The sequence below is a fragment of the Botrytis byssoidea genome, assembly GCF_014898295.1.
Source record: "Botrytis byssoidea strain MUCL 94 chromosome Unknown BBYS_012, whole genome shotgun sequence".
Classification (NCBI taxonomy): domain Eukaryota; kingdom Fungi; phylum Ascomycota; class Leotiomycetes; order Helotiales; family Sclerotiniaceae; genus Botrytis; species Botrytis byssoidea.
In genome coordinates, this window is record NW_024065853.1 from 897,099 (window position 1) to 920,959 (window position 23,861).

The 23,861-nt window shown below is 42.9% G+C and overlaps 8 protein-coding genes across 8 annotated transcripts; 3 read left to right on the top strand and 5 right to left on the bottom strand.

Annotated features, from left to right (window-relative positions):
* Window positions 1–321: 321 nt before the first annotated feature.
* EAE97_006687 (uncharacterized protein) lies at window positions 322–2,372 on the top strand (the record flags this gene model as incomplete). The annotated part of the gene is made up of 3 exons (XM_038877200.1): window positions 322–525; window positions 585–676; window positions 779–2,372. 3 exons carry the CDS (start codon window positions 322–324, stop codon window positions 2,370–2,372), a joined length of 1,890 nt encoding a protein of 629 aa, XP_038732132.1.
* A 1,801-nt stretch (window positions 2,373–4,173) lies between these two features.
* EAE97_006688 (uncharacterized protein) lies at window positions 4,174–5,525 on the top strand (the record flags this gene model as incomplete). The annotated part of the gene is made up of 3 exons (XM_038877201.1): window positions 4,174–4,464; window positions 4,527–4,909; window positions 5,027–5,525. 3 exons carry the CDS (start codon window positions 4,174–4,176, stop codon window positions 5,523–5,525), a joined length of 1,173 nt encoding a protein of 390 aa, XP_038732133.1.
* Window positions 5,526–6,610: 1,085 nt separating this feature from the next.
* EAE97_006689 (uncharacterized protein) lies at window positions 6,611–8,290 on the bottom strand (the record flags this gene model as incomplete). The annotated part of the gene is made up of 4 exons (XM_038877202.1): window positions 6,611–7,294; window positions 7,347–7,443; window positions 7,494–8,053; window positions 8,114–8,290. 4 exons carry the CDS (start codon window positions 8,288–8,290, stop codon window positions 6,611–6,613), a joined length of 1,518 nt encoding a protein of 505 aa, XP_038732134.1.
* A 2,223-nt stretch (window positions 8,291–10,513) lies between these two features.
* On the bottom strand, window positions 10,514–11,107 carry EAE97_006690 (uncharacterized protein; the record flags this gene model as incomplete). The annotated part of the gene is made up of 1 exon (XM_038877203.1): window positions 10,514–11,107. The coding sequence occupies one exon, from the start codon at window positions 11,105–11,107 to the stop codon at window positions 10,514–10,516; it is 594 nt and encodes a 197-aa protein (XP_038732135.1).
* A 794-nt stretch (window positions 11,108–11,901) lies between these two features.
* EAE97_006691 (uncharacterized protein) lies at window positions 11,902–13,272 on the top strand (the record flags this gene model as incomplete). Its single annotated transcript, XM_038877204.1, has 2 exons — window positions 11,902–12,554; window positions 12,633–13,272. The coding sequence occupies 2 exons, from the start codon at window positions 11,902–11,904 to the stop codon at window positions 13,270–13,272; spliced, it is 1,293 nt and encodes a 430-aa protein (XP_038732136.1).
* Window positions 13,273–14,843: 1,571 nt separating this feature from the next.
* On the bottom strand, window positions 14,844–18,625 carry EAE97_006692 (uncharacterized protein; the record flags this gene model as incomplete). Its single annotated transcript, XM_038877205.1, has 3 exons — window positions 14,844–15,213; window positions 15,265–18,433; window positions 18,499–18,625. 3 exons carry the CDS (start codon window positions 18,623–18,625, stop codon window positions 14,844–14,846), a joined length of 3,666 nt encoding a protein of 1,221 aa, XP_038732137.1.
* A 1,049-nt stretch (window positions 18,626–19,674) lies between these two features.
* On the bottom strand, window positions 19,675–19,982 carry EAE97_006693 (uncharacterized protein; the record flags this gene model as incomplete). The annotated part of the gene is made up of 2 exons (XM_038877206.1): window positions 19,675–19,860; window positions 19,917–19,982. 2 exons carry the CDS (start codon window positions 19,980–19,982, stop codon window positions 19,675–19,677), a joined length of 252 nt encoding a protein of 83 aa, XP_038732138.1.
* Window positions 19,983–21,427: 1,445 nt separating this feature from the next.
* On the bottom strand, window positions 21,428–21,855 carry EAE97_006694 (uncharacterized protein; the record flags this gene model as incomplete). Its single annotated transcript, XM_038877207.1, has 2 exons — window positions 21,428–21,700; window positions 21,748–21,855. The coding sequence occupies 2 exons, from the start codon at window positions 21,853–21,855 to the stop codon at window positions 21,428–21,430; spliced, it is 381 nt and encodes a 126-aa protein (XP_038732139.1).
* Window positions 21,856–23,861: the final 2,006 nt, after the last annotated feature.

Here is a 23,861-nt window from a genome sequence, read left to right on the forward strand (position 1 = left end):
CAGTATATGCAAGGGCCAACAGTATTCATGGAACAGTAATCGTAAGTAACCACTTATTACTGTCTTCTCGCTCGGCACAATTATTTTTGTTTCTCATTTGGTGTGGTAGCATCTGTGGTGGCGTGGTATCGTCTGTTCATTTTACACAAATATATCTTTTCTTGCATGATATGCGAGTATGTTTGCGGGGGTTCTAATAAGAATGATCATGTCCCTATCCGTGAGGTTTTTATCTGATTTTACTTCTGGGATTTTCTTTGGTCATCAAGTATTCTTTTGGAAAATGCATAATTGTGGTTTTGAAGAAGACCTTACTTGAAGATGCAACGTCTGGTCTCTCTCCTCGTATTTTGCGTTTTTCTGGGGTGCATCAAGGCAGATATTGTTTTCACATGGCCCTATCCAGGAGCCACCTTGGGCTCGGGAGATGTCACTCTTTGGTGGAGGGAAGATGGAAATGCGCTTTTGATCGAGGAGATGGGTAGTCATTTGTTGGTTTTGTTTACCGGAAGTAATAATGTCATGGTATGTGGAAGTTTTCTGCCTAGAAAAGTATTTTGAGTAAGTTGCTAATGTTTGCATAGCAAGTTTTAAATGAATGGGTCATTCCAGTTGGAATGTATAATACAATTATTCACCTCAACTCAAACATTGGACCCAATGCAAACAATTCCTAGTAAGCAATCACTTTTGCTGCATTTAAAATCCGGTTCATCAGTTCGGATAATTGGACATGCTGCTTTCGTGTCACTCGGGTCAGTGATTTAACAAATATTAGTTTCTTTGGCATTCAGTCAAATCCCATAAACATGACGAACTATCCATCAACCTCCATTCCAGTTCTCACAAACTTCTCACCCCGTTTCTCTCTCACGAACATGACGGGTAGAGATTTTAGTCCTTCTATCAGCGCTGCAAATGTCGCGTGCAATACCACAGATGGGCCGGATTCTGTAATTCGAGAGGAATCGCAAGAACAAGTATCTTTGGGTATGGCTAATATACGCTCTCTGTCATCCGCTCAGATCACTGCTTCCGGGGTGATTCACAATCCAACTGATGGTGTACTCGTTACAACTATCCCTCTGACACCTGTTATCTCAGCGACTACTTCGCCTTCGTCTCTCGTAACAACTATTTTCTTTACACCAACACCCACTACCTCTCCTAAACCGGTTACAGAAACCCCGACACAGACTCCGGCTCTTACAGCCAGTGCCCATAAAAGGATTGTGATCGCTGTCCCTGTCGCTATAGGTATTGCTGCTCTGGCTGGTATCTTTCTATTCTTTGTTGTTCGATACAGGCGTCGGCATCCATCATCCGAAAAGGCTGACCCAGACGGATCTATTCTTCCATTTTTCCCACCACCGCCTACTCATCCCAACACATGGATGGATACCACGACTTCCACTGTCAAGAACAAATCCAATCGTTTCTGGTATCGTCTGAAAGCCAAGCGCCCACGAAATAGTGTTGCTGAGTTGCCTGGGTATGAAGGCCCCAGTACATTGAAGTCTAGCTCACAGCGTAACACCAGTCCAAGCGGAACGACAATAACAAACAAGAGCGAAATGGCCCACACACCTATAGTTGTTCCTTCCACTGCAGTAATTAGACTCTCGTCGACTCAAAACCGGCATCGGCCACAAAATCACCCAGGACGCGAAGTTGGCTTTTCGGCTGTAGGTCCGAATTCGGCAATCAATAACCACAACTCAGATCCTAAAACTCCTATTAGTGTTACCCACACGAATAATTCGTATCCACGTGCCTCAACTATCAAGACCATCACGACTGAAAGCTCAGGCATTCCATCTTCATCAGCTCTTTCTTTTGACCGAGAACGCGAGCGTGGTTCCTTTCCTTTAGACTTCGAGACCCCCACATTTGAAGAAGGAGAAACACAAATACCACCACAACCACCGAGCCCTACAGCTCTTAGAGGTACGGCAAAAGTAGTTACGATTCCGAGGAGTATATCATTATCACGTTCGGGCTCGGATTTTAGTGCGATACCTCAACCTTCTTCTACTTACTATCCTGCGAGGAAAAGTTCGCGTCAAAGAGGAGGATCAGAGGGATATAATTTTTCAAATCCTGCATCAACATATCAGAAATATTCATATAATACACCTTCGTCTTCAAATCAAGCTGTGCAAACATCTTTTCCTCCACCGCCAACTTCAATAATGTCTCAGGCGTCTCAATCAAAAACATTTAGAAGTCCAATGGGGAGGACGGACGAGAGCGCGGCTGTTAGAGAAGCAGAAAGAAGAATTAGAGGATTACTTGGAAATAATGGAGGAATTGGTTCCGGTCGGGATGGGATTGTAAGTCCGATTAGTCCGGTTAGTCCTATGTCGAGATGAATGAGGGAGTAATTGTTGAAATGTGATGATCTGTGTATAATTCCTGTTTGTGCGTCTGAGATGAATAGAATGAAATGAATGATAGGGTATGGATGGAGGAAATGGTGTTTGGCACTTAACGAATGGATTTGGTTACTGATGAATGGAGGTTATTTACGATGGAAGCAGGTCGGAAATGAAACGAAAAAAATGAATTTATTTAATGAATGGACATGTATATAGCCCACTTCTCTCGTTAAACGCCATTCGCTTGAGCTTTGTCGGCTTGGAAAAGCACTTCGGCTCTAGAATCTGAATATCTAAATTTTTGAATGTCCTCATTGTTATTGGTGTTATTTTGGGTTGGTGAATGATGCAGAGACCCAAAACGATGATGAATGCATGCTTATTAAGTTATCAACATTTTGATTAGGCTAATATCTTTGCTGGCAGCTTTTCTTGCTTTGAGTTTATCAGTATGTCTGTATTTGATTTTACAATAGGAAGGTTTGAGCAGGGGGTTGAGAGGGGTAGGCTTCTAGTGGTGTAGAGATAAGAATGAGAGTAGTTGAATTCGATCTTCTGTCACGAAATAAATATACAGGTAGATAGCGAAAATTTACTTGCTGTGCTGTTGCTTCATAGAGACAATTAAGAGAAAAGACAATCCGAGTGGGACGATTCGGTACACGTGTCTGGTGAACATTGACACCCTGTATGAATTTCACGATGTTTCCTTGTGGCTTAAGGAAGTTCTAAAAGTTCGACTGCATTTAGAAAAATGAAGTGACGATATCGACCCCCTTCCTAATTGGACGCATAGAGAAGATCTCCAGTCAGAGTCGTGTTCGGACTACATGTCAGACAGGTAAAAGGGTCTTCTACTCCGCATTTCATTCTTAATTTCATCCATCTCATTATTATCATTAAAGACAAGTCTTCTGCTGCAATGTTCTGTGAAATCTGTACAGATTTTCTTCGAACAATAGCGGATGCTTATGCGAAAATTGAGCCGTCATCCGGAATTAGATCTGAGGGGTTATTCGAACATCATGCTTCTTATAATGCCTTCAAGGCGGCGCTTGATTTAGGGTGTGCTCTATGCAAGAAAGTGTGGGCACAGATAGATGACGAAGCTCTTAACATGGATTATTACGAACTTGCAGCTTTCAGGTTGAAATTCCAGTGGTTTTTCTACCGTAATGGAAATATTAATGTCCGGATTCCCTCTAACTATGGATTTCGGGGGGTTTTCCAGATTTTTCTTACAGAGGTTGATTCTTCTAAAGGTATCCTATCTATTCCCACATCAATCACAGCCTGACGTCTGTGTGCATGATACATGCTGATAGTGGTTTCAGATCGACTATTGCTACCTGGTTACCGCGAAACTACCAATACAGGCGCCGATGCTTGCTTTATACCTGCTAACCATTGGTTAAAGACATGCTTAAGCTCGCATCGAAACTGCAAACGTCTTCGCCCTCCGTCGAAAAAATGGACACCAACTCGCTTAATTCGGATTAAAAGTGTTGACGATTTAGTTTTGTGTTTGCGAAAGATGGGGAATATCCCCACAAGGGTAGAGTATGCCACATTATCTCATTGTTGGGGAAACATTCCAGAAACCCAAAAAATAATCTTAACAAGCGAAAATGTCAATTCGTGGACACGAGAAATGCCTGCCCTTAAATCTATGAAAACGTTTGACCAGGCAATTATTATTTGCCAAAAACTCGGTCTCGAATATATCTGAATTGATTCTCTGTGTATCATTCAAGACTCTCAGGATGATTGGCGTCATGAGGCATCACTTATGAGCATGGTGTATCAATATTCCAAGTGTACTATTACTGCCACAGCCGCAATCGATGATACTACGGGATGCTTCTTTAATCGTGATCCGGACATCTGTCTGCCCACCAGAGTACAATTTCCTCGGAATCAGTTATGCTTCCCTAGCGCCAGCCAACAATCAATACTCAACTCTAGCCTTTTGCCAGAAGATCCTAGCTCTACAGCTCTGCAAGGTTATGACATTGAACAAAAGCTTACCTGGATCAGGGACATCACTAATGCCCCTGTAAACCAGCGCTCTTGGGTTGTTCAAGAGGTATGTACATTGCACTAGATGAACATGCCTACTTAATCTCTTATGCTAAAAAGATAATCTAGCGCCTTCTCAGCCCCCGAGTTCTCCATTTTTCAGACAGACAGCTCTATTGGGAATGTGCAGAGTTAGAAGCCTCTGAATCGTCACCATTTGGAATCCCTGAAAAGGAAGCAGTAAAGTTCAAAACCCTAAGCCCCCTTCAACATCAGGATCAATATCTCAATGATCTGGATTTTGAGGTAGAGACACCATCTCGAAAATACGAGCGCTTAACCCGTGGTTTTTCGATCTGGGGCTCAGCAGTATCCGCTTATACAAGTGGAAAATTAAGTAAAGGCTCCGACAAGCTCATTGCAATTTCCGTCATAGCAAGGGAACTACAGCCCTTGATGAGACGTCCATATCTAGCCGGTCTCTGGGAGGTTGATCTTGTATCCCAGCTAGCGTGATTCAGTGGAAATTCTGCTCTTCCACCGATGGTATATCAAGCACCATCATGGTCTTGGCCTTCAATCGATGGGTACGTTTCGTTTGCTGAGAAGCGTACTTATTTTTCAGTTAGTCCGCTAGTAGAGATTCTCGAAGTAGTCATAGATTTTGTCAGCGATGATAAATTCGGTCAAGTCCAAGGCGGTCATCTAAACCTTCTGGGACAAACGATCGATCTTGAAGTCTTAGAAAGAAAGAGCAAAGTAGAAAGAAGCAAAGTCCTCTTCAATGGCAAACTTAGCTCTGCATGGATATTAGAGGATCTTGCCAACATAAGAACTGAGACTTCAACAAATCAGTTAAGCTATCTGCCTCTCCATATAGATCTCTACGGCAACCAATTTTATATCACAGGCCTTATCCTGGAGTGCGTTGATGTCACTAGGAACGAATATCGCCGTGTGGGACTGTTGGAGTACTCTAAAATCATTCCATTCGGATCCGGACACACCGGGAAAGTTTCCATAGAAGATCCATTTCTATCTACTATTGGTGATATTGAACAGACAGAATATGGCACACACGTCTTCAAAAAAAGATCTGCAGATTTGCGAGAGATTACGATCATATGAAATGTTTCTCCCATGGTAGATTGACAGGTTTAGGAAATCTTATCCTCCATACTTTTTAAACTGCAGTCTTTGTTTCATTTGAGGGATTGAAGTGGTAGAGGAGAAAACCGGAGTTTGGAGTACCAACGTATTTTGGAGTTAGCAATCTGATTTATCCGACTGCATTTGAACGTTTAACAGTTCTGAACATCTAGGGGTCTTCGAAATGATTTTGGATATTGAAATAATTGAGGCCACTCAAATGATCGAAATAGCAAAGCCATTCAGATTCAAGATTCTACAGGACATCAGTGGCCACCTGTACAACAGATCCACATGGAAACAAAGGATTCTCATTAATGAATGAATTCACAGATACAACCTATTCCCCCACACCTCCCACCCACTCATTCCCCAAAGCCCCAGCTCTCCTATACAAGACTACCAAAATACCAAACTACAAAAGCACAAACCACCCTATTCCAATCTCAACCCCAAACTCCAGATTCCACACTATCTGCAAACAATCTATCCTATTCCAACCTATCCATCTCCTCCACACCTCCACACGAACTCAGGAGTCAGGACTCAGTAGTGATAAATGATAAATTATGAATTATAAACTTTAAAATCGAGTAAAAGACATGAAGCAAAAGGCAATGAGCATAAAACATAAAGTAAAAGGCATGAAACAGAGAGTAAAAGAATGTTGTCATGTCACTACACTTGGATATGCGTCTCAAACCACAATATACCATTCCAAGATACCGCCGGTAAGCACGACAACAGAATTTATATTTGAAATACAGCGCGAGTACTACTCTCGTAACGTGAAGTACTCTGATCTAATAGATTCTTATAATCAAAATCTTCTACCACTACCTAGGTACTAACTCGTCACATGTGGACATCAAATGAAACAAACGACAAGTACCTTCAGGAGATTGACAATTAATGGTATCATTAAGTAGGTATCTCTCTACGAGGTCATTACTTCATTACATACTTCTTTCCCATATCTAGCTCTCTTCTAATTATATTCATCAATCCACTCCTTAGTCATTAAAGCTACTCCTCTCCTCTCACAAGAAAGAAACAGTCTCCTACTACTTTTCTCCAATCTCCTGTCTGATAGGAGATTCTTCAATATTATCCACTTTTCCCAAACCCATTTGATTGGTGTCCCATCCCTTACTCTCTAGATACTCTCTGAAAGCTGCATCTTCCGTTGTGATCGTATCTTGGCCAATATGTGGCAAACAAAAGAGCGCTAAAGCTGCACTCAAGATACATCCCGAACTCGAGACGTAAAATGGATACTGCGCAGAAGCATTTCCACTGCCACCTGCTGCCTCGATATATGGGAAAACATAAGTACCAACAAAGGCACCAATTTTACCCACAGCGGCTGCAATTGCATAGTATTGCCCTCTAACACCTGTCGCGGAAGTTTTGGACGCGAGGAGTCCAATGTTGTCGCCTGGACCGAGTTCACCGAGCGAAAGGAAGATTCCGTATACGACGACAAACGCGGGGACATTCTTGACTTTAGATAAAACTGGGTACAAACCGGACATGATAAAGCCAACAATACCCTGCAATGTGACTCCTATGGCAAGAGCATATCGAGGTCCGACCATATCGGAGAAGAAAGAACCGAGGACAGCGCCAGGGATATAAAATAGATTGATAACGGTGTTCCAACCGAATGATTGAGATAGTGGCGCCGTATCTCCGTAAATGTTACTGAGAATTTTAGAAGAGTAAATGCCGAATGAGTAGGTTGAGAACTATAGTTATGTGTTAGTATAAACCAATTTGATGATTTGAATATTCACATACATCGTAGATGAACCAAATCAAGGAAACTATTAATAACCTAAACCAATAGTACTTAATTACAAGACCATAGGGAATTTTGGCATTTTTCATGCTCTCTCTGTTTATAATTAGCGAGTTCAAGAAACATTCAATAACCATGGCACATACCTTTGAAACTCTTCTGGCTCCTTCAATTTTAATCGAAAATAGAACAAAAGCAATGGTGGGATTACACCGAGTCCAAGGGAGATTCTCCAGGCAGCTCGCAAATGGTCTTCTGTACAAATGACAACCAATAAATATGGAACAAAAGCGCCAATGACAAAACCGAAATCAATCATAACGTTCGTGAAGATGATAAACCATCTGTTTCGGGTGCCCTCTCTTAATTCTCCAGAGGCTTCGGAGCAACCGACAGATCCAGCCGGATATTCTCCTCCAATACCGACTCCTACCAGAAAACGATAAGCAGCAAGTGCAGCGAATAGACCTTGTACACTTCCGTGGTATCCATATGAACCAGCGCCAAGAGCAGCAAAGACGATAAGAATTACCGTGGACAGCGTAAGTGTGTTTGCTCTGCCCCATTTATCACTGGTATAACCAAATATGAGCATACCAGCAACCGTGCCAGCAAATGTGATTGCGGAAATATTTTTCACGGCGGCAGATTTCGTGTATACGTCTCCGTAGATTACTCCGAGCATAGTAGATACCGATCCGATTACCTGTACGCAGATATTAGTATGTTTATCATACCAGAACTTATGGCTGGAAGATTAGCATACGTTATTAATGTAACCGTCAGAGAATAATCCTGAACCACAGGCCATAGCTGGCCAGAGTCTCTCCCATTTTGTCTTTGGAATATTGGCGAGAGGGTCTTCATGGTTTTGCGGACTCGAATTGGAATCGATAGCAAGATCATTGGCATCAGCCGCAGATTTCTTGTTGCGATTAAACATTTCTTCGAATGATAGTCGCACAAGAACCTCGACTTGTGTTTTCGATCGGGGATATTGAGGAAGACTGAAGACAAGTTCTCAAAAACTGGGTAGACAAGTAGTCTTAAATGAACAGAACAATGTGCGAACTTTTGAGTGAAGGATCATGGATATTGACTAGTTTAGCTGAACCAAACCCAGCTTTTGCCGAAATGTCTGGGGTCCTAGAATGGGACAGGGTAAGTAATAGGTAATACCGTCGAAATAAAGTCAAGCTTCATGTGCTAGGGGTAATAAACTTTGAATCTAAATACGCCTACCGTATTGGCGTTTGCATACCTACGAAGTACTTGTCGAATAACATCATATTTATTCCGTATTCACTTGCCCCTCAGTAGAAGCAAGTGCATACCTGGGTATGTAGGGTAACATTCAGGTTCTCCTGCAGCAAGCATCTTTTAAGTTGCAGTGAATCCATTCAGATTTAGATACACTAGCAACGCATTTGTCAGACTGCAATACAAGACAAGCCGCTCTATTGTGGTTGAGCCTGGTGATCCCTTCCAATTTCTCTGATTGCATAGGATTCTAGAATTCTGCCACTCATCCATCGAACACAAATCAAATCTGGCAGGTGCTCAGCTCATGGCAGGCTCAAGCATCTCTTCCATCAATCCATCGTGTTGTTGCGATGCAACCAACAGGCAAGCATTGAGATGCATGTGATGAGATGAGATTGATAAGTTTATCCACAATACATGTTGGAAGCCGCGATTTATTTACATCGTATTTGATGTTTTATTTAATGGTGGCTCGAAAGATTGTGACGTTGTGAGCTGCACGAGTAATAAAGCGTCGATACTAGAAACTTCTATCCAATAGTCAGTATTTATTTATCAGGTGGTGGGGAAGTGGACTTTGGATGGAGCAAAATGTTCAAAAATGGTTTGAGACATTTCCCCCGCCCCTCCATACTTTTTTAAATGGGAAAGTACGGCCGAGGTCTTTGCGATAACATACATTGTCACAGACAGTTGCAGATAGTCACAGATAATCATAGATAATAACCACCGTAATCTTGGAGTTCCATCGACACACCACTTTGCACTACACTCGTCATCAACAAACGAGCATATCAATGAGCATATCAATGAGCATATCAATGAGCATATCAATGAGTCGACCAAAACATCGTACCTTCACTTCGTCATAAGTATGTTTTCCCATTCCTACGTCGAACATACCCACAACCTACGTTACGTCTACCAACTTGGCACATTTTCAAAAAGTTTAAGCCGCCGCCATACCGACGGGTAACATATCCTTGTTAGACAATCAAGCTTTTTGCTATGGAGCTCTCAGCCCAGTCAGCACCGAGATCCAATCATGAAGAAGTGATGAAGCACGCCCATTTACGATGATAAGCAACGCCTATCGGGAAATATATCCACATCGGTTTGCCCGATTCTGGTGATGGGGCAAACTAAAAAGTCGACCGGTCAACAATCGGATTAAAATGGGGAGAGAAATGCTTGCGAGTTCACTCAACCAACCTGAACTAGCGAGGATCATCCCTAAGTCCGATTGCCTCTATCCACTACTGCTTCTACTACTCGAACATTTCCATGTGCAATATGCAGGTTCCTCGATTGGCCACCAACGACGAAGGATACCATTTTTCTGATATTTTTCAAAATTGGCAATTTCTAGAGACGCGTTAGCAGATCAAGGATATCGATTTTAGATCTAGTTCCATCCAGACTGTCGGGCAAGAACTACTATCTTGGCACAGTACCGATATCCGAAGGTCAAAATTTCAGTTGTTATCTTTCCCGGCTAGGATTTGGCCACTTTCATTGCGTGTGCTCGAGGATGCAGGTTAGCAAGGTTTGGGAAGTTAGGAATCACTTTTGACTTGTATCTCCTGTTGTCCAATTCCTCGATCATGTGTCGAGAACTGTGCACTGCTGTAGCATCGCTTTTTGTGTTATTGATGGATATTGGAGTCTAGTGTATCATGTTTCTATAAAAAGCTTCAGCCCTATCAGCTTTGTGAGATAAGTTTCACAGATACACCATCTTATGTGTTCACCGGATCAGACACAAGACTGCCGAGTTGCTCGACAGTGGTACACAGCCGTCTAGAGCTAGCTCGACACAACAACAATGTTGACTTGGAGGCAAAGTTAGCTAGTGATAGCATTGAAGATCGTTCTATTTCGTGGATCATTGTCCATTATTCCATCAAACTTTAGCCTTGAACTGCTCACCAACTTTCCCGTGACCCTCAAGCATGGCCACCGCTCTCCTCAAGGTTGCTTTTGTTTCGTCATAAGTCACCTTTTCCGCAGCCTCATCCCACGAACACCACTTGTATCCCGCAACCTCTTTCTCCTGGAGCTTAATTTCCTTCTCTCCCTCCCCTTTTCCAACCAATGCAAGCCAATACCTAACCTCCTTTCCGTTCTTTCTGACTGGGTTTATGTATCTCTCCGAAAAACTTCCATCCCAGTCCCTAGAATCTTGTCCCTCAATCTCCCCTGTATGTTCAGCTGGTTTGAATCTCAAGATATCCTCAGGCTTAACCTTCAAGGATGTCTCTTCCTCGAGCTCTCGAATGGCGGTATGTAATGTCGACGCATCGCCAGTTTCGGCATGACCCTTTGGAAAACACCAAAATGGGGGAACACTCCCCCAAATAGTTTTTTGAAGAATGAGTAGGACTTCAGTATTTTCTGTACTTGGGACAGGTGGAGGCGTGGAGAGCGTAAGGCTGGGCAGGTAGCGAATGGTATAAATTCCGTAAGAGCGGTCAGTGATCGGTGGGAAGTCTGCCATCTGAAAGATGAAAGATGAAAGTTCTTGCGGTTCCTCGGAACTGCGCAGATGTCATTAAATGTTGATGGCTACGGAAGGGAATAAGACTGTAGAAAAAGAAGATCAAAGTGAGAGGTGACGATGACGACGATGATGATAGCAAGAGTGAAATAATGAACCATATAGTCGTAGATCAAAGAAGAATGAAAAGTATGAAACTTTGACTGCGGATTGCGCATGCTCCCTAGATCGAGGTAGGGCTAGATATTCAATTCTGCCTGGAAAGACGAATAACAGCACAGCACAGCCACTGGTGAGCCGTTCTTTCTTTTTGTCTCTTCTTTTCTTAGCATCGAGGCACAGTAACTTCACTGCGCGAAAGGATAAAGCCTAGATTTCTTATTGCCCAACATTTAAAATGCTTCAAGTAAATTATCCCAAACCCGTGCAACGCAGGAAGGAAACAAATTTGAGCGTTTGGAATCGCAACTTCAATAGAGCCTTGCTGCTACTACTAAACAACAATTCTAAAGTAATGTAGATACAAAAGATTGCAAGACTCACAATATTTGTCGTAGGAATGATTAATGCCGCAAGATTCTCTGATCTCCACGTGAAATAGTTTTGGAATGAATATAAAATAAAATATGCCGTAACCACCAGAACCTTATCATGTGCTCACGCTAACGGCTCGCGGACCAATACACTAAAGTTCGTGTCCCCAGATTTCATGCGACCAAGCGCGTCTCCCCACCACATCATAGTCCAAACCCACCTTCAACGACAAATGTACATCAAGACCAACATCTAATACCATGTCTCTTCGCAGACGTCTTCAAACAGGCGCTGAGCGCCACGGTTCACAATCATCTCCTGCACCAGACAGATTCCGCCCCTCCAATTCAAACGGATCAATCCCCTTCCCAGAATACACTCCACCAACATGTCCTCTCTCGGCCGATGCGCAACGAGCCATTTCTAACATCCGCACTCTTCACAATAACGCTAAGCTAAAGAAACATCTTAATCAAGCGATCAAAAATATCACAGACACCACTGTTGCCAATAATGATAGGATATGGGAGCGCAAGAGACAAGTGGAGAAAAATGCGCGAAAGAGACAAAGGGATGGAGAAGATGATGAGGAGATTCCGGCGGATCACAAAGATTTGGAAATCCATACGAAGCATTTGGCGAAGAAGGTCAATATCTGGACGGAGCAGGCGGAGTTGGCGATGCGGGTCTTGATTGATAAGGGCGATGAGGTGGAGAGGAATGATCTGGTTGTTAGGGATGTTTGTGGTAAATTGGCGGAGGCCAATCCAGCTCCTCCAATCCGAAGGACTAGGGTTCAAGAAGATGAAGAGGAAGTAAAGCAAGATGGAGTGGTTGTAAGTGCAGTAGAGTTACTGGATCAAATCAAGGAGGAGTATAGGTCAAAATATGAGGCGGAAAGTATGACAAAAAGGTATATTGTCCTTCTATCTCCGCACTCATAACGTTCGGAGTCGAATATGCGGGCAAATGCTAATTAATTCTCCCACAGATACGCCTCCCATAACGACTACAAGAGCTTCAAGCGTGTAGTTCACGACTCCCTTCATCCAGACGGTGACCTACCCCTCCCCAAAGAATCCACATGGTTCCCCTCGGACCGCTCTCACCCATCTACTCAAGCCAACAGACAAGCCGAAGAAGAATCTTCGGATGACGAGATTGTTATTGAACGAGTCGTCAAAGATCTCAAATGTCCACTCACATTTGCAATTTTCCGCTTCCCATACACCAATAATAAGTGCAATCACAGTTTTGAAAAAGAAGCAATCATCGAATATCATGGGAAAAATGCAACGAATCAGGGTGGGAAAAGGGTGGTCAAATGTCCGGCGATTGGGTGTGAGAATTTAATTGCCATGAAGGATATGTATGATGATCAATTGTTGTTGAGACAGGTTAAGAGGGCGACGCAGAGAGAAAGAAGTGAGGATAGCGATGACGAGGATGATGCTCCGAGAGGAACGCAAAGGAACAGACCCGAGGAATTAGATGACGAAAGTACATTTTTGGATGTCGATGACGAAGAGAGGCGGCGAAGTGTAAAAAGGGAGAAAATGAGTAGTAGGCCTCCACCTACTTTGACACAAGTTAGCACAGACGGCGAAGATGAAGATGACGAGGATGAATGAGATTTATGAGTGGAATATGGACGGACTGGATGATATACAATCTCATGAGTTTATGATGTAGCTATATATATTAATGTTGAGAATTGGCCTACCCCCAATCTAGTAGCTTTTTACTTTTTCCCCACGGCTAGGACAGGCCAAGGGCGATGAATGATACCATATTTACCAAAATCATCCATCAAATTTTAAACCACCAACCAATCTTGAACATCGCTAACATCCAAACCAATCGACCACTCACCCCTCTACACAATAATGAACAAACAATAAACACAACGCCCATCTCAAACAAGACTTCCCAAAAGCATACAGCCCATTCCAGACCACCCATCCATCCATCCCAAACATCAAATACTTAACTACCTACCTACGCTATCAAATTTCCATTTACCCCCCTCACCTCCCTCACCCTCATCGCTTGTACACCCATCCATCGCTATCCACACAACCCCTACATATCTCGAATAACAACCGAATGTAGGTATAAAACTTCAAAAGTTAATTACAACCCCCACAACAAAACAATATGAAAGAGTAGATAGATAGATACAACACCAATTATACCAAGCCCAATCCACCATGTACTTTCTATATGTAAGTGACTCCTTGAATTCTCACTCGCATCTCAAGAAATCGGCTTAGTCGTATATGATGAGGTATTTGCTAGCTTGCGAGATACTTGAGCTTGGATTGTAAGAGAGCCGATAGATCTTGGTCGTGTTTGAGAGTTTTCTCATATAAGTAGGATTAAAATTTTGGAGCAGTGATTTCATGAAGTATAATGTGCGCATCGACGTTTGAATAGCATAGCAAGATGTTACAACCCCATCACCTTGGCAAAAATATTTCACATCCTGGAACACCGACAGAATCACCAAGACACGCACATTACCCATGAGGGTCTCCTCACGCCAGTCAACCCAACGCCATATTACATCACATCATAATAGACCAAAGATTTTACATAATTGATTTTATTTAACTATGAAACAAGAATGCTAGTATTTTCCCTCACCAATCTGAAATCTCAATATCAACACTGACTGATAGTCTCCTGCAAAGAGAAAAAAAGGAAGTAACATAATTATGTCAGAAAGAAAACCATAAAGCCTGCCCGATCATATTATCCACGTCTTCCATTGTTTCCTGCCCACCATATCATTCATAAAACTATCTGCCAAATTCATATCAACTATGAGAAAGAAAGCCGTATCGCATGGCGAGAAAACGTAATGCTCAGTGCCCAAATAATCCTACCAAAAGAAACTTGTGGGTATGTCTGTGGCCAGATAATTAAAACAAAAGACACTAATGTAAACGGCAAAGGTACAAAGATACGAAAAGCCAATCCTAGCACAAGTGGGTTTAGATCCTCAGATACAAGTCCAGCTATTCTGATATCGTAGTGCTAACGAGCCATTGATACAAGAAGGTGCATGTTTGATACAACATGGCCTTCAATATCTGATGGATTCCATGAAATCGTGCTAATCAGATGAGGAAACAATGATTGTAGCATGAGCTGTGAACATGAGATTCTAGAGTGGATGACAAGATGTCACAAAGTCACATCATTGCAATTCCGCTTGACGTCGCTTGATAGATGTATGGCGGGCAATTTCTTTCAGGCAATCAAGATAGTCCTCGTTTCCCAAATGCTCTGGAGAGCGATGGAAAGATTGACCACGACCAATACGCGAGCGATTTTCTGGAGTGCTTGGACTAGCAATACTGCGAGGTGAGGCAATCGCTGAAGATTTACTGGTACATGTCATGTTGACCATAGCAGGAGCTAGAGATGCTGCTGCCGAGCCGCGATTTTGAAGAGGAACGATACCTTGAGCATTAGCCGAAGAAACATGGGCAGGAGCAGCAATGGCTGAATGAGTTGCAGGCTGAAGGTTCAGCAAGTTCTTCAAAATTTGATTCTTTTGCACAGCACTACAAATAATCAGTAAGAATTGAAAGTTTGAGGAACAAGGTTTCACGCACCTGCTTGTTGTTCTGATCAGTTCAACGAAACTAGATTTGCTCTTTGGAGAACCATCTTGAGCTGACGGAGTGACGATCAGATTCTCCTTCTCAATACAAGACTGAGTACTTGTCGAAGTACGATGATCTTTACGTCGGGCCCAAGATCCAATACTCTTATTATCATCGACATCATCCCCATTCATATATGTTGGTGTGACGGTACCTGTTCTGCTTATAATTGGCGAATTCGACGCAAAAATGCTACCCAAATGCTCAGATGTGTGTAGTCGAACATTAGCAGTCTCTTCAGTTTTGTGAGATGGTACGGCTTGTGAAGAGCTCGATGAAAAAATATCCCCTAGGTCTTGATGAGTCAATGACTCGGTACCAGTAGGAATTGTGTCTTGGTTAGATGCTGGTGCATGTAGATCGTTCAATGGAGATGCACTGCTCAAGCCTTGAACCTTTTGGGAATCGACGACAGAATCAGTTGAGTCTTTTTCAACTTGGTAGGGATCTGGGGCACCTGATTGATTTGAGTCAAAAATTGCACCAAGATCTCTTTGTGTCAAGGACGGAGTACTAGCAGGTCTTGTAACTCGTTTTGGTGTTGATTCACGAGTTTCATCCGAAGAAAAGATAATGGCCAGATCTTCAGATGTATAGTGACGATTGAGAAAAGGACTTGCAGTTTGAGTGGAGTTGTGAGTGGGTGTTGATGCAAATCGATCTTCCAATTCAGAAATCACATCAAGATCGCCACGAGTTGACAAGCCTATACCGGTGGAGCTCGTAGCCTGCTCAGTGCAAGGGCTGTGGAAGGCTACAGGCATATCATGTTGAGATCCCTCAAGTACTGCAGATTCCTTGCCTGATTTCAAGTTCTTTTCAGGAGTCTCAGCAAACACGTCGGAGAGGATCTTGAGTCCTTCAGCATCAGCAGAGATAGTACGTGGTGTTTTGACAACTTCGGGAGACAGATTTCCGTGAGAGCTGCTAGTAAACTCATTGGCAAGAGATTTAGTAATCAAAGTAAATGGTGGAATTGATCTGCCAGCTCTCGATCGTGTATCCAGAGCATTATGACTAGCAGGATTTCGTTCTGGACTGGACCATGGCGATGCATATCTTGTTACACCTGAATCAGTTGTTTCATTGAGGAATATCGATTGACATTTGTTGAGATAATCTTCTGTAGTGAATGTGGTCTGATTGTTATTGTCACCATGGACAGGTGAAGTTTGTGCGAATGTCTGTCTACCAGTATCAAATCTTGGGGCTTGACGAGTAGAACCGTGATTTAAAATATTGCTTGCCGAGTTGCCAAAATACTCTTTCTGGGCAATGAATCTTTCTGGATCATAGCTTTGAGTATTCACTCGAGCGTATGGTTGGAGACTTGCATTATGTGAATTCATAGCAGAGCCATGAGACATCTGTGCCATCTGTGAAACGGAATTAGGGTGCGTCTCAGCTCTCTGAAAACTTGGCAAGGATGCTGTATGGGTTTGTAGTTGAGGTGCAGGCATCGTCTGCGATCTTGGCATGCTGATCATGCTTGAACCAGCAGCAGAGTCTTCCCAACGTGTCTGACAATTACCCATAAGTCGAGCCAATCTCTGAGCAGTATTTTCCGGTGTTGTTGGTGGTGATTTTTGACCTCCTGGACGAGGATCTGTCACTCTCGCAAATTCCTCCCATTCAGCAGCACTAAGATCTGTACGACTGCCACGGGGTTGGAATGGTGGAGCCATTGCTGCTGTAGCAGGCAATCGTGAGCTAGATCCAAGTTTAGTGGTTGAAGCTCGTGGAATGGTTGGAGAATCAACACTTCGCGTAGTTGATGAATTTGCATAAGCGACGGAAAGTTCCTGACTGCGTAAGGTGATGCTTGGACTAGAGCTGACAATGACTGGACTTCGAACATCATTCTTGTTAGATGAATTATCAAGTGAGCTTCCAACATCGACGGAGGTTTGAGATTTTGCCTGCTCAGTTTGGGCACTGACTGATGTGTGGGGCTCAGATTGAAGCAAGTTCGTCATTCTCGCAATCTCTCCCATAAGAACCTGACGTTGATTTACCCAGTAAGGAACTGATTGTAGCGATTGGCGGGATATGTGATCTTCAAGCATCTTAAGATGATCTCGATGTTGTTGAAGAGTCTGATCGGTGGAAGTCGATTGAACTGGTAGCATTGGCGCCATCGAAGCTTGCTGAGTGTGAGCTTGTGGTGGCATCATCGAGAAAAATTGTCCATTAGGATGCTGCATCATGGGTACTGGAAAATTTCCTGGAGATATTGGAAATGGAATGGGACCAAGCATTGGGTGTGGCATATGGTGTCCTGGAGGGCCGCCTAACATAGGAGGACCAAATTGGGGGTTTCCCACCAAGCCGGAAGGAAATCCGCTGGGAGGTTGAGGAAATCCTGAGGTGGGGAAACACAACTGGTTATTGACCATCATGTATGGACGATTCGGGTCAAATTGACCAGGATGAGAGACTCTGACTGCTTGCAAAGAGCTATTAGTGCTATCGTTACTATTGGCGCTTTGATGGAGAGCCTGTGTATGGCCTGGGTGACTAAATGTTTGGCCCGGTATATTCGGTGCACCTTGGTGAAAATAGCCATAAGGTGGTAGGAAAGAACCAGGAAAGGCAGGATGAAATCCTGGAGGGCCTTGCGCTCCAACAGGAATTAAAGATGCTTGAGCGTCCCCAACAATGTTATTTGCAGCTCGGCTGTGATCAATTTGCTCGATTTTGTTGGTTTGCTGGTGAGAATCGGATGTATGCTTATTGCCAATAGGCTCAAACGACGGTGGTGCCATTGCTCTAGTGTTTGGAACTATGCGACCACCAGCAGTAACTCTCACGTGGGTTGGAGAAACAACGGCTCTATAGAATCTTCGAAAGTTCTCGGCCTGATGCAAAACTACACTAGTCGGCGCAGAATGTGGTTGGATTTGATTGTCAAATGTGCGACGTGATTCAGAATTGGTGTTTTGACGTAAACACCAACTGCCTTGACTGCGCATTGATTGAGATGAAGAAGATGATGATTCTCCACGGCGCGTTGTAACTTCAGGACGTGTATACTTGTATTGTTTCGAGAGAATTGTAGTCAAACAAGTGTAGTTGTGGGGATTTTGGAATGCTTGCTCAGGAAGACTGAATATAGCAGCTACAGAAGTCGTTTCATTAGTAATTATGGAATGGTGACTCAAAGAAGATCAGGATGAGACTAACCAATATCAGGGTGCTTGTTTATGTTGTCGATGACACAAGAAACAAATGGAAGGGATCTCTTCAGATCAAGCAATTGATCAATTGTATAGCGGTTTGCCTTCATGCTTGTATCTTCAAGAAAAGACATTGCGAACAGTCGATGAATTGCACCGTCTCTCAGCTATGTCTTGTGATTTACGACAAGAGTGAGAATGAACCGAAATTTCGATATTGAGAGCTTTCACTCCTGGTTATTCTTAAACAATTGAAATTGTTCAGCGAAAGGAATCGCAGAATGGGATTGATTGGAGGTTAAGAGTAGGATGGAATCCTGTCGCAGAAAAGATTTGAAGATTGAGTTGTTGGTGTTTTCTTTTGAATACGCGATACCTATCCTTTCAGGATGGTCGCTAAAAATCAAGAATAACAGTCAGTGATTGAATATTCTCAGGTGAAAGCGTGAAGAAGTGAATAAATGGGCATGTGCAATGTCAAAACTAATCTGCCAACTTGATAAAAGGTGGGGTAAACAACAAACATCCTCGAGGATAATTCATTGGAGACGGTGGATGATTGCTTCATGAGATTATCATAGTGATGGTTGTCATCCAAAAGTCATGATGTGCTCTTCTCTGATCTCGAATATCATCTTATCATTCTCATTCTCTGAACAGCTTCACAGGATTCAATGTTCATGGGATGATGTGCAACTTACTGGTATAGCAGAAGTGAGTCAAATTGTGATCAGGAACAAACAAGTATTTAAAAGGTAAAAACCAAACATTTATTTTGCAAATCTGGATAGCTGGAGACAGACATAAACAAAGCGATAGAAGGGAGATAAAGAGACTTTCACAAGGAGTAGCAAGAGGCAGAGGGTGGCTCTGTTGGAGGAAGAGTTTGCTGATGAATGGAATGGATTCAATCAACAACAATGCTGAGATTGAAGGGAGTGTTGTTGCTGTTCTTTGAGGGGACAGAAGTTTCGGTTATGTAGGACAGAAAGTGCACTTACTACATTGGACACCTTTACAATTCTGTTCTAGCAAAGGAGAAGCCACTACCTCCAATTGATGCTTACTAGGTAGGTACTTACTCAGTCTGGTGTGGTGAGGCTGATTGAGGCAAGAGCAAGGCAGAGACCAGCGACCACGGATTGAAGCTTTACTTTCAAGCACTGCAACAATTAAGGAATCATCATAGATGACCCATGAGTTTCACTAGGAGCGGAGCTATTCCAACTCCCTCAACTACAAGCTTAGAGCTTGATGCCGCAATACGCAGAGAAATGGTTTGTCTAACAATCTTCATCACTACCAGAACCAAAGCACCTGGAAGCATGGCAGAGAGTCTAGCCACATGAGAATTCAGAATGCCCAGGCGCTTTCGCACTTAATCTACTGCCATTCCATTCCTATCAGTTAACAAACGGAACATACAATCGAAGTAATCGAGGATCCCCCTCTCGCTCCACTAATTTCTTGAGTATAGTTACGTATTGGCATTTTGTCTAGAGACTTTGGCTATAACCGTTGATTTGAATTTGATGCAGTAAAGCAAGCTTTGAGAACATGATATAATCCTTCCTGTCCTAAACTTGTTCGTGCTTGGGCATGTGGAATTAGCACTTCTCAAAGCGGAATACTTCTCTGGCCAACATTAAAGCCTTGAAATACACTGATTCCCGATGAATTCGATTGAAGTAAGTATATCAGAAAAGTACTATTACCTCCTCTCCAAGTATCACTCCTTTTAGCATCTTCACCACAAAGATATGCTACTTTCATGCATATAAAATCATCAGGTATTGTGCATGTGCAGCATATGCCCTGTAAATCATGTTGTGTTTTCAGTATTAGATATCGATGAAAGCGCATCAATAAGGGGGGAATGATAGAGAAAGAGGAAAGTATTGATGGGAAGGGGAAGAGATGAACAAGATAATGGATTTTGGGGGGGAGAGAGGGATCTAGACGGATGGGGGAACACGATGTCGATGTGGAAGGAACGAAGCATGAGTGAAGTGATGTTGAGACGGATGCGAGGCGAGCTTTCGACTTTACTGATTAAGGACTAGTGAGAACATGGATGTCTTGCACGTGACTTAGCTTTCTCCGTATGAAATAACTTCGGCGAATCGGAGTAGATCAATATTGGTATCATTCTTAAGCTTCACTGTGCTCTTTCTAATTCTCCAACATATGTGCTATGATAGAGATACACTTGCGCAGTAACTTGCAAATACTCAGCAACGATGTTGTATCTCAAAGATTCATTATTGACATTAAGATGATTGATTGGCAGATAACCGGTAAATGATTGCTAAGTTCACCAAAAGAGGCAAACGCTAACAGGAAGGTTAGCATAGAATCATGTACTTCCAATATTTTCGGACTTTGTCTTCGTTCCCAAAACTGGAAATCCTCGTTCGAAAAGGCCGACAATTTGATGCAGTATCAAAACATGCAAGGCCGTAAAACCTCTCTCCAGACTCCGTGTATAGCCTAGCTTCATTTCGCAAAATTGTATCCGAGAATCTCCTACGCGGATCGTCATTTGCTAGGTGCTTCCTGAGGAAGATCTTTCAATGGCATGAGATACGTGAAGGGTCACATGCTTTTAAGTAGTTCCCTGGGTGTGCACGCAACGTAATCCGTTGTATTGTGATTCAAGATTTGTTACACCCTTGTCCACCCGCCGACTTGATTATTTACCAAAAAAATTGACCACATGAAGAAATCCTCACACGATGCTAAACGCCTTTTGATAATCAAGCATTGAGTGTTGCAATTGCAGAAAAACACTTTTCGTTTCCAAGTTATCCCACTCCAGCTACTATCGGAAATTGCCCTTTTTGGCAGGAAATCAATCCAACAATAACACTATTCTTTCACTATCAAGCAGACGCAAAACTCGGAGTAAGCAACGGAGGTTGATTGCATGGCATCTATCAACCATCCTTTTGTGCTGGTAAAATCTGCTCTCTTGTAACTTGAGAAACAGCACCATCGTTTGCTGGAAGGCTCTCGACCGTTGGTGACGTGGTTGTTGGAAACTCTGCGCTCTTTGGCTCCTTCACTATCCAACCGCTGTCAAAGTCGCTCAAAGCGACAATCTCCATTACTGTATAATACAAATGTCCGTCTTGAATTTGTGGCACGAATATCTCCCTCGACATTCTAAGTTGAGATGCAGAAACGAAGACTTCATCTCTACCGCTCGCCTTACTTATATTAGCATATATCGGCTCGTGGCTAGCGATTGACATACCAAGCATTTTGCGCACGATTCATTGTTAACCCAGACCCAATTTTCGCAATTATACAATAACCAGTACTTACACCGGTACTTGTAGTATCCTCCACCAGATCCACTCATTGTGTTCCGAATATCTTTCTACTGAATGCTAGCGGCAAGATACCTTTCGGATTTTATTGCACTACCCGCTGGTAGGAGAGCGGCTCAAATGACAGGATGGCTGCAGCAGGGTAGCTTAACGACTCAATATGGCACTGAGAATGTAAATACTTGTCCTAATTCTTGGTATGGACGCTCGACTTGCAAATGAGATCCAATAAAAGTATGAGTAAGATTTCTACCTTTTGGCAGGAAAGGGGTTGGATGAGTCGAGATATATAACTAATATCAAGACATCTAGGATCATGGAAAGCAGTGGAGCACTTTAGAGGCCAACAATGCTCTAAATATTCAAGGCAAATTACATGGAACAAAATGAAGTTTTCCCCGCTCAAATCTTTTGAGAATTACATGGAAAGTCCAATGTTGCAGATTTGTGTCGGAATGCATGTGGTTTCTCCAATTATGTTTCATGCAGACTTCACGGCTTTCGCAACGCAGCAAGAAAAGTCCGCTCGCATCTGCAGCAGGCCCAAATGGAGTCCGATACGTAATATTGTGGCTTTAGATCTCATTCCAGTGGCACTCATAATATTTGAGAAGTCGACGTATGTTCCCCATATACTGAATCATCTGAAGTCCATGAACAAACAGTTAGATCCATGCGACAGAGAAAAATAATCGAGGGCAAGACTCCACTTTTGAAAAGAATATCATATTCGACAACGGGCACAGATTCATTCATGATATATTTAAGCAGTCAGTCTCGAAAGCGGACTATTTCTTGGTTGACTGTACCTCTGCAGTCGCTTGTTGAATCATCAGAATCGATGTAACATTCCACCTGTCAAACTTGCAGGCGCGCAAGACTTATGCAGCTAAGCTAATGCATCTATTACTGGCCCATACGAAGTTTCCGCAATCAATCGCCCCATCTCGATGCTATATGGGTGACTACTTCTATCTTTTGAGAGCGTTGCGCCGCAAATCAATCGGCGATTTTACCCATATCCGACTGAGGACATCTTACTTTCCTTCGCGAAACACGGCATGTGCAGCTGAGATTAAAGACAACATTGACTGCATTGTTATTGCAATTGTTGCTGACACATGAATGCAGATATGAAGCTATAATCAAATATTCGCGGAAGTCTGCAATGTACTAGGATGTTCGGGTCGTTAGCGAAGGCTTCCCGGGTCAGCTTCCACACTTCCTGCCCGCCCCTGTGCCGTCGCAAGGATGATAATGGTACTTGATTTAGTGGCCGTTGCACTTGGACCGCTCCTGTATTTTCAGCCCCGTGGATAGGCAAACATCACTCTACCAGATTTTGTCAAAATTTAGTAGTTACACGTGGTGGAAAGCAAAGGTATGTTGCTCAAAATGGTTCCATTTTCTCTAGCTCGAGTATAGTACCTCAAGCCTCAAATATTTTCGGTGCAACTAATGTGTCTACATACGAATACAGCAAATCTTTTGTGCACGCAATTCATTAACACGGATTTTCAGCTCGGAGCCATGATTGTTAATATCGTGTCCACCAGTGGGTGCATGGATTGACGGGACACTTCCCAATTTTCAATATTTTTCTTAAATTCATTCTTCGACTATTTGATATCAGAATTCGCGTTTCAATTGTTCTATCTCTAATCAAGAATTGTAAGAATTCCTGGAGTAAATGATTTGATAAATCAAAAGCTATTCACAAGTTCGTTTTTGTACCGTCCCGTGAGTCCGTACAATCACTGGTCCCTACATGTAGCCTCCGCTTCCCCGAACAATTCACTCTTGGCTTTGCTTCTTCAAAGTCATATCATCACAGTCGTAACGAATAGTAGGGCAGTGGGATGTTCGCCGGCCAGTGAATCCGAATTCTGTGACCCTGTGTGGTACAAGCCTACAAAATGACGTTGTGAGACGCTTCACGGTTTTGTGTACGTTTTATTTAATACCTCTGATTTGTTACCACAGAAATGGCTGGATGAAATGGCTCTGATATAGGTGAGAAGATCTTGAAATTGAGCTT